Below are 15115 nucleotides of genomic sequence, written 5' to 3' on the forward strand. Positions count from 1 at the left end.
TAGCTGATGAGCTGGAATTCTTGCTATTAGAATGACTGTGAAACAAACTAGTGGGCCCCGGTAATGAGTTAAAAAAAAAAAAAGCAATAGTTATAAAATAATCATAGTTTCAAGAAGAATAAGAACTGGAGGAGTATGGTATTTACCCGCGCCACCACCTGGTTGTCTCCAACCAGCTCCTTTAGAGGAAAATAATACAGGCATGTTGGAATTGCAGCTCCAGTGTTTCACTTTTATTCGACTAGCTATGTCAGGTAAAAGAAAGCGCAGCAAAGGCGGAACTAAGCACAAGGTTCGCTGTGACGACATGCAGGTCATGTCTAATGCCATTATTCGACATCTGGCCCGTCGTGGCGGCGTCAAGCGTAACTCCGGTCTGATCTACGAGGAGACCCGTGCTGTGCTGAAAGTGTTCCTAGAGAACGTTATCAGGGATGCAGTTACCTACATCGAGCACGAGAAGAGGAACACCGTCACCTATTTGGATGTGATTTTTGCTCTGAAATGCCAGGCACCACTCTTTTGGGTTAAACTTCGATATCAAACAACACGAAACCACCGGCACTTATTAGAGCCAACCATATCATAAGTAAGAGTGTATCTCTTAGAAGAGGGCCATGGAGGGTTCCATGGAGAATCCTTATCATTTCAGTAGTGGAGCTGGCACTGACCTGAGGTAAAACACGAACACAAACATGTCTGCTATGGATAGTAGGTCCTCAGTTTTGAAATCATTAGTATTAAACAAACAGTTGTTCAGGACATGCCTACAAGGCTTAAGGGCATTCCACTGGGGTGATCTCTTAGCCATTCAAAAACCTAGGTAGGTTTTCATAAACAGGAAATTAAATATAGTCACATGAATTTGTGTATGTGTACTGAATCAGTATGAGGAAGATTCCTGGGGAGGCTGACCTGTAGATGAACACTAGCCTAATCAGAGTTATGTTTATTACCTAACCAAACAGATAGTAATGTATATATCACAACAGGCTCATCCAGTAACTCTAATATGGTGTAATATGCTTAATGTGGTTGGCTATCATTATGGATGGAGTACTTATAATAGCAGTAGCATTTTTAGCAGCTTGTTGGACTTTTTAAGAGCTGAATGGTGCTCCAGAACTAACATTTTGTAAAATTAGGCTGTAAAAGTAAAGATTTAAAACAATCCTCCCAAAGACTTTGAATATCTATGTGAAATTATAGGAAAATGCATGATTATTTTGGAAATGCTTGATGTCCCTGGATTAGGGAAACATTTTCTAAAATTAGATTTTAGAAAGTGTGCTGAATCTGCAAGGAAGGATGAATTCAGGGGACAGGAAAGGCTTGTGTTCATGAACATTTAAAACAAACAAATAAATAAATTAAAAAAATAAAATAAGAAAAAAACAGCCACGAAACAGACAGTCTTTAAATAAGTTCCTTATTTCAGCGGTTCTCAGCAGTACAGTTCTGTTTGTGAAGTCTCTTGCTCTGAGTATACTGAAACAAAAGTACCCGTTTAAGTAGGCTACTGTTAATGACATGCAGTGTAACATGTATGCTGTCTTTAAGAGGTCGCTAGTTCGTCTTTATGATCACGTGTATTTTGGGCGATCTCTTGTGAGAGAGGGGAGAGAGCTCATTTGGGAAAGAGAGCTGGACGCTGTCACTGTATTGTTTCTCTAGCCTTCTTAGCATTTTCAGTAATGCCGTTATGGTGCTTCATATTGTTTCCTTTATGTATATATAGAACATTAGTTGCCATGTGAGCTGGCTTGGTATGGTCAGTCTATAAAATAAACGAGCCTTTCATTGTACCCACACTAATGTCCTCGTTACTACATATGTGCTCCCTCTTAACTCCGTGCATCACAGTTACTCTGAAGCAATTGTTCCTCACTCCGGGTAAGAACTGTTACAGCATTTTCGACCCATTTTAATCATTCGCTGGTTCATTGGTTGTGTTTCCGCACAGTAGACAATACTTGACCACACCACACTCCTACATTGGCATGTAAAAGTTAATGACACATGACGGATTGGATTGATTATTTAAACCAGACATTTGACCGGGCACATCCTCCCTTGCCTCCTCTGATGAACCGCCTAATGTGTGTATTATTATCAAGTGTATTATTTTCAGTCCTCATGCTGCACTTCATCTGAATTATTTTCTATCTAATATCACCAGATGGGGGAACCAGAGAGCAGAATCTCCAGATCCAAGCTGTATGTCTATGAAAAGTGACAGCTCCAAGCTTTTCCCTCTGAGGTAATAAAAAGCGTGTTTACAGGAAAAAGAGATTTAAACATTGAATTAGTCATGTTAATAACATAAAACATGAAGGAGTATAGAGATTCTGTGTCCTTTTAAAAAAATGTCTATTCTGGTTAGTAGTCATTCATATCCCAGAGCATAAACGCTGATCCTGAGTGAGCAGTAGATATGCTGCCTGTAGAACTGGACATGTTATTAAGTGCTGTGTCCTGTGCGGTATATACTAAAACAGACACACCCACACACACACACACACACACATACACACACACACATGCAATGTCAGATTGTATCACAATGTATATATGAAATAATGAATAAAATGCCTTGTGTTTCAGTCTGATTCATGTATTTATTTTATCCTCTCTCTTTCATCCTGACTCTTCCTCTTTGTTTCTATTAACAGGAGGGAAGATGATGAACTACAAGATCAGTCCAGGTGTGGAGTGTGTGAGCAGCTTCTGACAGATCCAGTCTCCATCAGCTGTGGACACAGGTTCTGCAGACAGTGTATCAGCAGCTACTGGGACCAGTCTTCTTCATCAGGAGGGTTTGGCTGTCCACAGTGCAGAAAGAGATCTAGAACCCATCCTCTTCTACACCCACACAAAGACATGGAAGAGGCCATGCAGCACGACTGTCACACTCCAGTGCATGATGTACTGCATAGAGTCTTACACACCCACAAAACCAGCATGAAGAACAAGTATGAGAGCTTATTTGAGGGAATCAATACACAAGAGAATAAAACCCTCTTGAACCAGATTTACACACAGCTCTACATCATAGAGGGAGAGAGTGAAAGTGTGGATGAAGAACATGAGGTTTTACAGATGGAGAAAACACTCAGGAAACAACTGTTACAAGACATTCCAATCAACTGCTCTGACATCTTTAAAGCTGTACAAGATCCTAAAAAAGAAATGGAAGAAGAGAACATTAGAGCTGTGATGGCTGAAGGTGTCAGACACACAGAAGAAAAAGAAGATAAAGGACCAGAAATGCCAAAGCTCAGAACGGTTCTGACTAAAGGAATTGCAGGAATTGGGAAAACTGTCTCTGTGCAGAAATTCATTCTTGACTGGGCTGAGGGAAAATCCAATCAGGATGTAGATTTCATGTTTGTGCTTCCATTCAGGGAGCTGAACTTGATTAAAGATGAGCAGTACAGTCTTCATACACTTCTGTGTAACTTCCATCCTGAGATCAAAGATCTTGCCTTAAGGACATATGATACACACAAATGTGTGTTCGTTTTTGATGGTTTAAACGAAAGCACAATTCCACTGAACTTTCTATGGTGTGAAAATGTATTTGACATTACCACGATATCATCAGTGAATGTGTTGATCACAAACCTCTTCAACGGAGAGTTGCTTTCCTCTGCTCTCATCTGGATAACCTCCCGACCAGAAGGAACCAGTCAAATCCCTCCTCAGTACATAAACCGTTTGACAGAAATTCAGGGATTCACTGATGCACAGAAGGAGGAGTACTTCAGGAAAAGAATCGGTGATCAAGACCAAGCCAAGAAAATCATCTCACACATTAAGACAGTAAAGAGCCTCCACATCATGTGCCACATACCGGTCTTCTGTTGGATCTCATCAACGGTGCTTCAGAAAATCATTAAGAAAAATAATGATACAGAAATCCCTAAAACTCTGACTGAGATGTATATAAACTTTATGTGGACTCAGTTACACACGAAGAATGCAAAGTACAAAGAGAAAAATGAGAGAGATCTAAAAACCCTTCTGGAATCCAGCAGAACTTTGATTCTGAAACTAGCGGAACTGGCTTTTAAGCAGTTGATGAAGGGCAATGTACTATTCTATGAAGAAGACCTAAGAGAGTGTGGCATTGATGTCACTGAGGCCTCTGTGTACTCTGGGATTTGCACTGAGATATTTAGAGAGGAATCTGTGCTCTACCAGACAAAGGTCTACTGCTTTGTGCATCTGAGCTTTCAGGAGTTCCTGGCTACTTTCTATGTGTTTCAATGCTGTGTGAACAAGGACATTGAGGCACTGCAGTTTTTTATGCCTCAGCATTGGGGCTGGTACAGAAACCGGTCTGAGAATGTTCTACTGGAGGACCTGCTGGAAGGAGCAGTGGACAAAGCCTTGAAGAGTCAAAATGGACACCTGGATCTTTTCCTCCGGTTCCTGCTGGGCATAACACTGGAGACCAATCAGAGACTCCTACAAGGCCTACTGATACAATCACAGAACAGTTCAAAGAGCATCAACAAGGCAGTCCAGTACATCAAAAAACAAATAAAAACAGAAAGCATTCTTACTGAGAAATCCAACAATCTCTTCCTCTGTCTGACTGAAATACATGACCAGTCCCTCTCCAGGGAGATTCAGCAATATCTACAATCAGATAAAGAATCCCAAAGCAAGCTCTCTCCTGGACTGTGTTCAGCTATAGCTTTCTTAATGCAGATGTCAGAGGAAGTGCTGGATGAGGTGGACCTGAAGAAATTCAATACATCAGAGGAGGGTTACAGGAGACTGATACCAGCTGTGTACAACTGCAGAAAAGCTCTGTGAGTGTTATGTGAATGAGTATAATGTCATGAATATATTTTTAAAAATAGGATAAATGTGAACACTGGCCACATTTAAGTTAGTTCATCATGCCTTGTGATGGTCTGGCACACTGCCCAGGGTTAGTTCCCATCTTGTGCTATCAGAATAGGCTCCACCCCCATGACCCAGAATTAGATTGGTTTGGAATATGACTGGATGAATGTATGCTGTATACAATACTTAAAATATGTCTGTGGACCAAATGCAAATTTCATACTAAAATTAAATGTTTTTCCTTTACATACAATAAAGTAAATGTTTCAAAGGGTCTAAATGAAAAACAAGTGTATTGTTATACATGACATTAGTTATTATCATGTTTTATAATAACCAGTATATAATATATATATAATTCTATAGTAAATATGCAGTTGGACACACTCTTGGGGGAAAAAAAAAGAAAGTTTCCTCTTCAGCTTATCCAAGCAATTTCTGTGTTACCTGTTTCCATCAGCCTGTTTTAACTGTACTGTGCACTTAATTCTCACTGCCTTTGCAGACTAGATGGCTATAATCTCACCACAGACTGCATTGAAACTCTCTCCTACACTTTGATGTCTCCAAACTACCCCCTGCGAGAACTGCAACTGAGTAACAATAACCTAAAAAATTCAGAATTGGAGCTGCTCTGTTCTGGACTTAAGAGTTGCCACTGTAAACTGGAGATACTCAGGTAAGCCTTCTATCATTTAATACCTGAATTAAAACAAGTTCATTGTAATGTGTGAAGGCAAGGCCGTGATATTTTTATGAATATTCCTGGGTCTCAATATAGAAATTAAGCATTGACTTTGGGGCAAATTCTGCTCTTGAAGTTGCTGTTAAAGTAATGGAGTGGCCCTTAAGATGGTTATGATTTTCCCCAAGGGAAATAATGATAGCAAGGGCATGATAAAGACATTTGTTTTCACAAGCAGATTTGCTATTATTAGATAAATATGTCATCCTTCTTGGATTCTGGCACTGATTGTGTTTCTTCAAACCATAATTTAACACCTGAAATGAATGGTCATTATAAAATAGGTGAGCAGGAGACAATAAAACCCGCAATGCAGGGCTACTCTAGAAGGATTAAAATATCTAACCAAACTTTAAGATAAGCAATAGATATCAGTAGAACCTACTAGGAATGGGATGAAGCTATGAGCTGAAATTATTTTACAGTTTTACTTAGTGTAATTTAACACAACTTTAAACTTGCTTGTTTACACTGATAGAGCTTATGGGTTATAAAAATTAACTAAAGTTAAATTGTCGCACCACAAGTGTCTTAGCACATTACTTAGTTTGAGATTTATAAATGCATTAATTCCCCACTGATGGGGATTGTGTTTATAAAATGTATGATTAAAGTGTGTTAACAATAAATATAAACCTAATCATGGACATGACTACATGCAGTAGAAGCTAATAATATCAAAGTGGCTGCTCACTCAATATCTGAACTGTCATCCTTTCTGTTCTCATTATTTTTGGAAGCATTAGCAGCAGTTATATAACAAACTACAAATGTCAAAGGTGTTTAGACCCATAATGCAGAACATATAATCAGTTTATATGCAGATGATATATTACTGTTCCTGCAAAATCATCTCTCATCAAACTATCCAAACTATAGAAATACATTCCAAAATCTCCAAATATATTAACTGGACCAAATCACTCAACATGAGCTCATGCCTCTAAGCACTCAGCACATCACATATTTGAGTATAAAAATCTCCAGATATCTTTCATAGTTGCCTAATCTTAATTTTAATCCATACTCACATCTAAAAATGATAACTGCCAACCCTCATTGACAGAATATCTTCTATCAAAATGATAGTATTACCAAAAGTAAACAATCAATCAATCAAAATGCATTTATATAGTGCTTTTTACAACAGGCACAAGCAGCTTTACAGATGTTTAGGTCCAAGCCTGCCAGTAAGCACCTTCTCACCTCTGATTGCCCCCGTTTTCTTGAAAAAAACCTTGTCTGCTTGACCATCACTTTGTTGTTGTTGTTTTTTATTATTTTATTTTAAAGTTAAATTTAGGCGCATGTCTAGACATTAGACCTACTGCTTAAATTAGGCCCCAGCTCTAATAGTCCTGTTACGGAACGAGGCTTAAGCAGGATGTGGGGATGAGGCACGTTGAGACAAATGTTTTATTTAACACAAAACACCTACACTCACCACACATACTATATTACATCAAATACCAACAAACATATGACGACACAAGAGACACACACTCGACAATTACACACAAGGATCAGATCAGGTGGGTGACGAGACAGCGTGACACTACAGACTAACAAACACACACACAGATGTTTGAGGAGGAGGGAGGGGCTGTATTGTAACAGTCCTCCAGGCTTTGGACCTCTTTTTGTATTGTGTTTTAATGTATGTTCAGTCTGGGGCATTAAAATAGTGTAAACAAGCTATACCGTAAAATGTGTCCCATGAAAAAAAAAGAAAAAAAAAAAAGTTATGTGATAGAATGGCTGGGTGGTTGTTCTCTGAAACATCCACAAGATGGAGACATTTGTTTGGTCTCCAAATGCATTTTTAAATGGGAAATGTTGGTCATTCATTTCTCTGTTATCCTGGGGTTAAATATACACAGATGAATGTGTTGAAAAGCTGGAGAGGGGTAGTATTTTATTTTTAAAGCTCCAGATGCCTGGATGGTTCCATGTCTGGACAGTGAATGATCAGATTTGGGGTGGTGTGTTTCTTTCTCACTGTTACCATACAAACACTCCCATCAATTCCAAACTGTTGAACACTCCATTCCCATACTATCAGAAAGTAAAATAAATTACCATTATAAGCAAATCATAAATTTGTAGTTTTTGTAGTCACTCTGTTTTTTAAAAAAATGTATTTTGTTCTCTTTAGGCAACAGTGCATTCCCTCTTTACTTTAATTGTACAGTCAGTTAAGTAGCTTGTACAAAGAGAAATAAAAGGCACCACTAGCATTCAGTAGTGATACACAAACACAGACTCTTGACCTTTTGACTTTAGTTTTCAGCCTAATACATTAAATAGATGTTTTCCTATTGTACTAAGCAGATTACGTGTTACATACTTACACCTTCTTAATAAGCCTTCCTCATTTGTATTTTTTTATTACTTACTGGCTTTGTTTTGTTCTTTGATATGTTGTCTTATTTCATATATTTCAAGTGTTCACCTGGCATACGAGTGTTCTGTTTGGAATGTTATTTTTATGGCTGCACAGAAAAAGTCTGATATTTGCTTATTTATTAATGAATTGGTAATAAAGCTTTCACATATCACTCTTTCATACCAATTTTGGTCAACAGTTACTGTACAAATCACTTTGGACTAAAAATAAATATACAGTCCTTAAGGTCATTTTACCACCTTTGTTTACCATCTGGCAAAATTATAATTCTGAGTCATTAAATATATTGTAAAATCTGTCATATTGATCTGCCTTTGTAGGCTACCTATCTGTAATCTTGGGGAAAAGACTTGTGAAAATTTGGGATCAGCTTTGCAACTGACAAACTCAATCTTGAGAGCACTGGACCTTACTAACAATGATCTGCATGATTCAGGAGTGACACTGCTCTCTGCTGGACTGAAGAGTTCACATTGTAAACTGGAGATACTCAGGTGAGCTAAAAATGTAAATATTAAGTATAAATATAAAATATAAGTATAAATATAGAATTATATATTTTTTTCCCCCTCACGCCACATAAAAGTAACTACAGTGGTGTGAAAGTGTTTGCCCCCTTCCTGATATCTTATTTTATTTGTGCATGTTTGTCACAGTTAAATGTTTCAGATCATCAAACAAATTTAAATATTAGGCAAAGATAACACAAGTAAACACAAAATGGAGTTTTTAAATGAAGGTTTTTATTATTAAGGGGAAAAAAAAATCCAAACCTACATGGCCCTGTGTGAAAAAGTGATTGCCCCCTAAACCTAATAACTGGTTGGGACACCCTTAGCAGCAACAACTGCAATCAAGCGTTTGCGATAATTAGCAATGAGTCTTTTACAGCACTGTGGAGGAATTTTGGCCCACTCATCTTTGCAGAATTGTTGTAATTCAGCCACATTGGAGGGTTTTCGAGCATGAACTGCCTTTTTAAGGTCATGCCACAGCATCTCAATCAGATTCAAGTCAGGACTTTGTCTAGGCCACTGCAAAGTCTTCATTTTGTTTTTCTTAAGCCATTCAGAGGTGGACTTGCTGGTGTGTTTTGGATCATTGTCCTGCTTCAGAACTCAAGTGCGCTTCAGCTTGAGGTGACGAAGAGATGGCCAGACATTCTCCTTCAGGATTTTTTGGTAGGCAGCAGAATTCATGGTTCCATTCACCACAGCAAGTCTTCCAGGTCCTGAAGTAGAAAAACAGCTCCAGACCATCACACTACCAGCACCATATTTGACTGTTGGTATGATGTTCCTTTTCTGAAACGCTGTGTTACTTTTACGCCAGATGTAATAGGACATGCACTTTCCAAAAAGTTCAACTTTTGTCTTGTCAGTCTACAAAGTGTTTTCCCAAAAGTCTTGGGGATCATCAAGATATTTTCTGGCAAAACTGAGATGGGCCTTTATGTTCTTTTTGCTCATCAGTGTTTTTTGTCTTGGAACTCTGCTATGCAGGCCATTTTTGCCCAGTCTCTTTCATTTTTGCCCAGTCTCTTTTTCATGGAGTCATGAACACTGACCTTAACTGAAGCAGGTGAGGCCTGGATTTCTTTGGATGTTGTTGTGGGGTCTTTTGTGACCTCTTGGATGTGTCATCACTGTGCTCTTGGGGTAATTTTGGTCGACCAGCCACTCCTGGGAAGGTTCACCACTGTTACATGTTTTTGCCATTTGTGGATAATGGCTCTCACTGTGGTTCGCTGGAGTCCCAAAGCTTTAGAAATGGTTTTATAACCTTTTCCAAACTGATACATCTCAATTACTTTGTATCTCATTTGTTCCTGAATTTCTTTGGATCACAGCATGCAGTCTAGCTTTTGAGGATCTTTTGGTCTATTTCTCCTTGTCAGCCAAATGCTATTTAAGTGATTTCTTGATTGAGAACAGGTGTGATAGTAATCAGGCCTGGGTGTGTCATTCACAAAGTGCCATGTAGGTTTGGATTTTTTTTTCCATTTAATAATAAAAACCTTCATTTAAAAACTGCATTATGTGTTTACTTGTGTTATCTTTGTCTAATATTTAAATTTGTTTGATGTTCTGAAACATTTAAGTGTGATAAACATGCAAAAAAATAAGATATCAGGAAGGGGGAAAATACTTTTTCACACCACTGTATGTCTCATAATTATTAATCTCATTAATAAATCAGTCTTAATTTGTCAGTCAAATCATATTGATCACAATCCTTAATTTTTAACTAAAGAAAGTAACATACATTATTTCATTTCTGAAGGATTAAATAAGTGTGCTTTACTTTTGGCCACATTCACACAGCAGGTAAATATGGGACAAATCTGATCTTTTACTCTATATGTGATGCACAATTGTAATTTGGACAGCAGCACGAACAGCAAAAGCCACAGTTATTCTGTTATGTTCATTTCCAATTAGGGCCACTTTCATATGTGGTCATAAAATCGGATCAATATCTCAAATGTGGCAAAATTAATCAATTTGCATTAATCCAACTTGACATTCATCATATTTCTTGCAGCCAGGAAAAAAAGACAAATGAACAGTGAGGGAGTATTTCAGTGAAAGGCTAGCCAGACAACATTTTACAGTGTTTTCCATTTTTAACACTGTTGACTACAAAAATCTATATAATAATAACTATAGGAACAATAAGCTTGTTGCATTAGTGGACAACTTGGTGGAAATAAATTATACATTTAATAACACACAAGCTACTCAAAGTCAAAACCAATAGAATCAACAATCTGTTTATTTATAGTGTAAATTAGCTTGTGTGTGTGTTGTGAGAAAGAGGAAAACAAGGTTTGTGCATACTCATGTAAATGTACATGCATGATGTTAAAGGAGGTGGAGATTTGCTACTTTTGGTTCTCCATACAAGAACCAACAAAATAAAATGGCACCACGTGTAAATGGCAGAATGACATGGCTGTAGATTATGTTCAGCTGGTTTTGTTCTATCTGATATATTCTAGGTTATTACTTATTTTTATTTATTTTTTTACATTTCTGTTCATTCTCTGTCTCTGCTCTGCACTTAAGTTCTAACTCTTGAGCGAAGCTTGATTTGTAAAACATAGGGTAACCTGCACACCAGTGATGAGGTGCCCAGTGTGTGGGCAGGTAGGGATACATTTCTGGAAGAGTTCGCCAAGTGCTCCACTTAGTACAGTAGCATTCAAAAAAGACTTAGTGATAATATGACGGCTGTAGTCCAAATCATAAAGTTTAACTGATTCTATGGGAAGACTGGAAGTATCAACTAAGCATACAGTGTGTTATGATGACACATGATATATGTTCAACCTCATAAGCCTTTTTTTCTCAGAACATGGTGTCCTACAAAACTATATAAATACATTATGCCTTTTAAAATACATAACATGGAAATAACAACAAAAATACCCATATTTGGTTAGACTTGGTTTTTAAGGTTACACACAAATAAGTGTTGAAAAAAAAAGTTTATTAATTTTAACATTTTATTTAATTTCATAACAAAAAATGTTTGCAGTTAGACAGTACAGCCTGAGAAGCATGTGAATTATGTCACTGAATTTGTCTCTATTTGTTTTCCTCTCCTTTTTTGCAGATTGTCTGGTTGTTTGGTCACGGGGGAAGGCTGTTCTTCTCTGGCTTCAGCCCTGAGTTTAAACCCCTCACATCTAAAAGAACTGGTTCTGACCTATAACCACCCAGGAGACTCAGGAATGAAGCTGCTCTCTGCTAGACTGGAAGATCCACTCTGCAAACTGGACACACTTAAGTATGTGAAACTATAGTGGTGTCCGTATAAATGTATAAGGGGGTATATTCAAATTGATACTAGTCTATTTAGGTTACTTTATGTAGTGTCAATGATATGCTTAAATTTGGGTTTGGCTTTTGGCTGGTCAGTGAATTGTCTGATTTATTGTACAATAATAGATACAAGATAACACAGTCTGAGTGAGCATCAGTGTAGCTGTGCTGTTAGATGAGATTGTCTTTGCATCCTGCCAAGCCTCCCAGCATTACAAGGATGAGGGTGGTGCACTGAACACTCTTAAAATAATTAATTGCCAGTTTATTGAAGTGTTCATGCTGCTACAAATGTTAAATTATTGTAAAATGAATACTTTAGCACAGTTCTTCTCAGGAGCTTCGTACTGAAGCTTATGCCAGCATTAATGACCAAAATCTAAAGTGTAATGGGAGTGAGGTGGGGGGGCGAACACACATGCAAAGTACCAGCGACTTGGACTTGAGAATGAGCAGAATCCAAAACAGGGGAAGACATATCGAGAATGATAAACAGGTCAATGTAAAGAAATGGACTAGTTTAATAACAGAAACACGAGGAACAAACCAAAAAGATAAGAGGCCAATTCAGGGTGAGGGTGAGCACTGGATAAATAAAGAGACTAAATATTGAAGGGGAACCTACGGGATAACAAGGAAGCATAAACAAACAGGCTAAACAAAAAGGAAGGGGAAAGAAACCTAAAGGGAGCAAAGCGACAAGGAAAGAGACTAGACTACAGCGTGGGATTATAGATCAGGAAAGAAACTTAGGAGAGTACACAGAAATAATGTATAGCGGACAGGAGATCAGAATCAACTTAATGAACATTAACCGGCAAGGCAATATCGACAAAGAAGGCAACAAACTAGAATACCAAGAGAAAGCATGTAGGAACCAAACAAAAGATAACACTAACAGGAGAATAACAATAGTAAACAGAGAGAGTAACTTAACTTGAAACACCAAGAACGATTACAGCGTAACCATAAGCGAAGAAGAGTCAGAACATCAAAAATACATAGAAATGAAATTAGAAATGACCAACAACCCTAAGATTCAGTGACACGGTTTAAATATACAAAGATAAAAAGAATATAAACAAGGAGCAGGTGAAAGCAATGACGGGTGTTGAAAACAAACGAGGAGGTGGAGAAAACGAAACTAAGGACTGGAACACACGGAAGAGATCATGAAGCCAGGGAAACAGGAGAAGCTCCGGTCCGCAAACATGATATAAAGTCTGGTAAATGTGTAGGTTTATTTTTTATTTTTTCAATTTTTTTTCCACAAAATATTAGTTAGTTACATCTTGTTTATATAGGCTATTACTTAACATTATTATTGCTATGACCATGACAAAAATGAAATAAAAAAAGATTTATGTAAGACAGGATTATGATAAATCTTAACTATAAAGTACAGAAGTTATTAATTTTATTAATTTAGCACAAAACAACACCAAACCTTTTGTTAATGCGAAACAATATTACAAACTTGGAGATAAGCAACAGAACGTGCAGGGGAGCAGGAGAGTGGGGATGCTGAAAAGCTCCACCATGCCTGCTGTATGTTTTATATAAGTTAAATAATATAACAGTATTGACAAATTAATTTCCTCTGCAAACATGCAGTTTTACACAAACATATCAGCTGATTGATAATGACATGTTCCCACAAAGGAAAAAGAAAAAGAAAAAATAACACTGAAATAATAATTTAGAAATTACTGGCATGTGTTTAAATTATCATGGTAAATTATAATATTATTATACTATACTATTATAGTATTTTAGTATACTGCTATTATAGACTAAAATGGTTGGAATGAAGGACATGTGTGTATGCCTCTACAATGTAACCTGAGTACTGAGGACTCTGTGGTTCTAATTCATACGTCCAACCCTATCTGTAATTAAACAGTTTCCCAGTGGAAAAGCTGAATTAATGTAGCCCTGTGTGTTTGTGTTAACCACAGTCTGAATGTAGACCTATACTGAATGAGTGCAGTAATAAATAGTTGAACTACACTGGGAGAAATGACAGATGGGTGAGAAGATCAATAAAAACTTGCTGTCAATGAAAATACTTTTCAAGAGATTAATCATTCTTACATATTATTATTAAACTGTGTGTGTGTGTGTGTGTGTGTGTGTGTGTGTGTGTGTGTGTTTCTGTGTTTCTGTGTTTCTGTGTGTCTTTAGAATGGAACATGCAGGGATGATCAGAATCAAAGAAGGCTTTAAAAAATGTAGGTTCACTGTATGCACACACACACACACACACACACACACACACACTCAATTTGTGTCCTTGCCTTTAACCTTTCTTCTTGTGCACAGACGCATGTGTGCTCACACTGGATCCAAACACAGCACAGCCCCATCACCATCTGTCTGAGGGAAACCGTAAGGTGACATGGATGGAGGAGCAGCAGTCATATCCTGATCATTCAGAGAGATTTGATGGCTGTGAGCAGGTGCTGTGTAGAGAGACTGTGTCTGGACGCTGTTACTGGGAAGCAGAGTGGAGGGGGAGTGGAGAGTCTGTTGTAGCAGTGGCATATAAAGGAATCAACTCAAAAGGAGGCAGTACTGACTGTGCATTTGGATACAATGACAAGTCCTGGTGTCTCATCTGCTCTAATGAGCGTTACATTGCCAGGCATAATAAGAATCACACTTTCTTACCTGTCCTTACCTCCAGGTCCAACAGAGTAGGAGTGTATCTGGACTGGCCGTCAGGCACTCTGTCCTTTTACAATGTCTCCTTGGACACACATACATTGACCCATTTATATACATTCCACTCCACATTCACTGAGCCCCTCTATGCAGGGTTTGGGTTTTGGGCTGTGTCTTCTGGTACCTCAGTGCGAGTGAGATAGAATATCTTGTGTTGTGCAGGGAAATATCAGACAAACCTTACTTTATATTGTGGACATCTTGTATCAGCAGGATTCAAAATTCAATATTTTTCAAGACTCAATTTTTCAGACTACTTAGTAGATATGTCAGATCATATTTCACTTCTGAGTAGAAATATCTAGATGTTTATTATATAAATAAGTGGTTTTAAAATTCAGCCATTAGTATGTAAGTGTCACACTCTAGGCTACACCCAGCAGTACGCGCACACACACACACACACACACACACACACACACTTTTGGTTTTCACAAAGTTTACTGCCTCAGTTGTTTTGTCCGATATTTATATGATATAGATAAGTTTTTTTATAAAAAATTTTTTATTGACAAATACATCTAGTTTAAGCAAAGACTTAATATTTACAGTGTT

General features: G+C 37.7%; 2 protein-coding genes across 2 annotated transcripts; both read left to right on the forward strand.

Annotated features, from left to right (window-relative positions):
- Window positions 1-247: 247 nt before the first annotated feature.
- LOC113591292 (histone H4-like) lies at window positions 248-589 on the forward strand. The gene has a single exon (XM_035535078.1). The coding sequence runs from the start codon at window positions 248-250 to the stop codon at window positions 587-589; it is 342 nt and encodes a 113-aa protein (XP_035390971.1).
- A 2087-nt stretch (window positions 590-2676) lies between these two features.
- LOC118242700 (NACHT, LRR and PYD domains-containing protein 3-like) lies at window positions 2677-14827 on the forward strand. Its single transcript, XM_035534914.1, has 6 exons — window positions 2677-4820; window positions 5363-5536; window positions 8330-8503; window positions 11628-11801; window positions 14021-14067; window positions 14159-14827. Exons 1-6 carry the CDS (start codon window positions 2881-2883, stop codon window positions 14701-14703), a joined length of 3054 nt encoding a protein of 1017 aa, XP_035390807.1. The 5' UTR covers window positions 2677-2880; the 3' UTR covers window positions 14704-14827.
- The last annotated feature ends 288 nt before the right edge of the window (window positions 14828-15115 follow it).

The sequence above is a fragment of the Electrophorus electricus genome, chromosome 16 (assembly GCF_013358815.1).
Source record: "Electrophorus electricus isolate fEleEle1 chromosome 16, fEleEle1.pri, whole genome shotgun sequence".
NCBI classification, from domain to species: Eukaryota; Metazoa; Chordata; class Actinopteri; order Gymnotiformes; family Gymnotidae; genus Electrophorus; species Electrophorus electricus.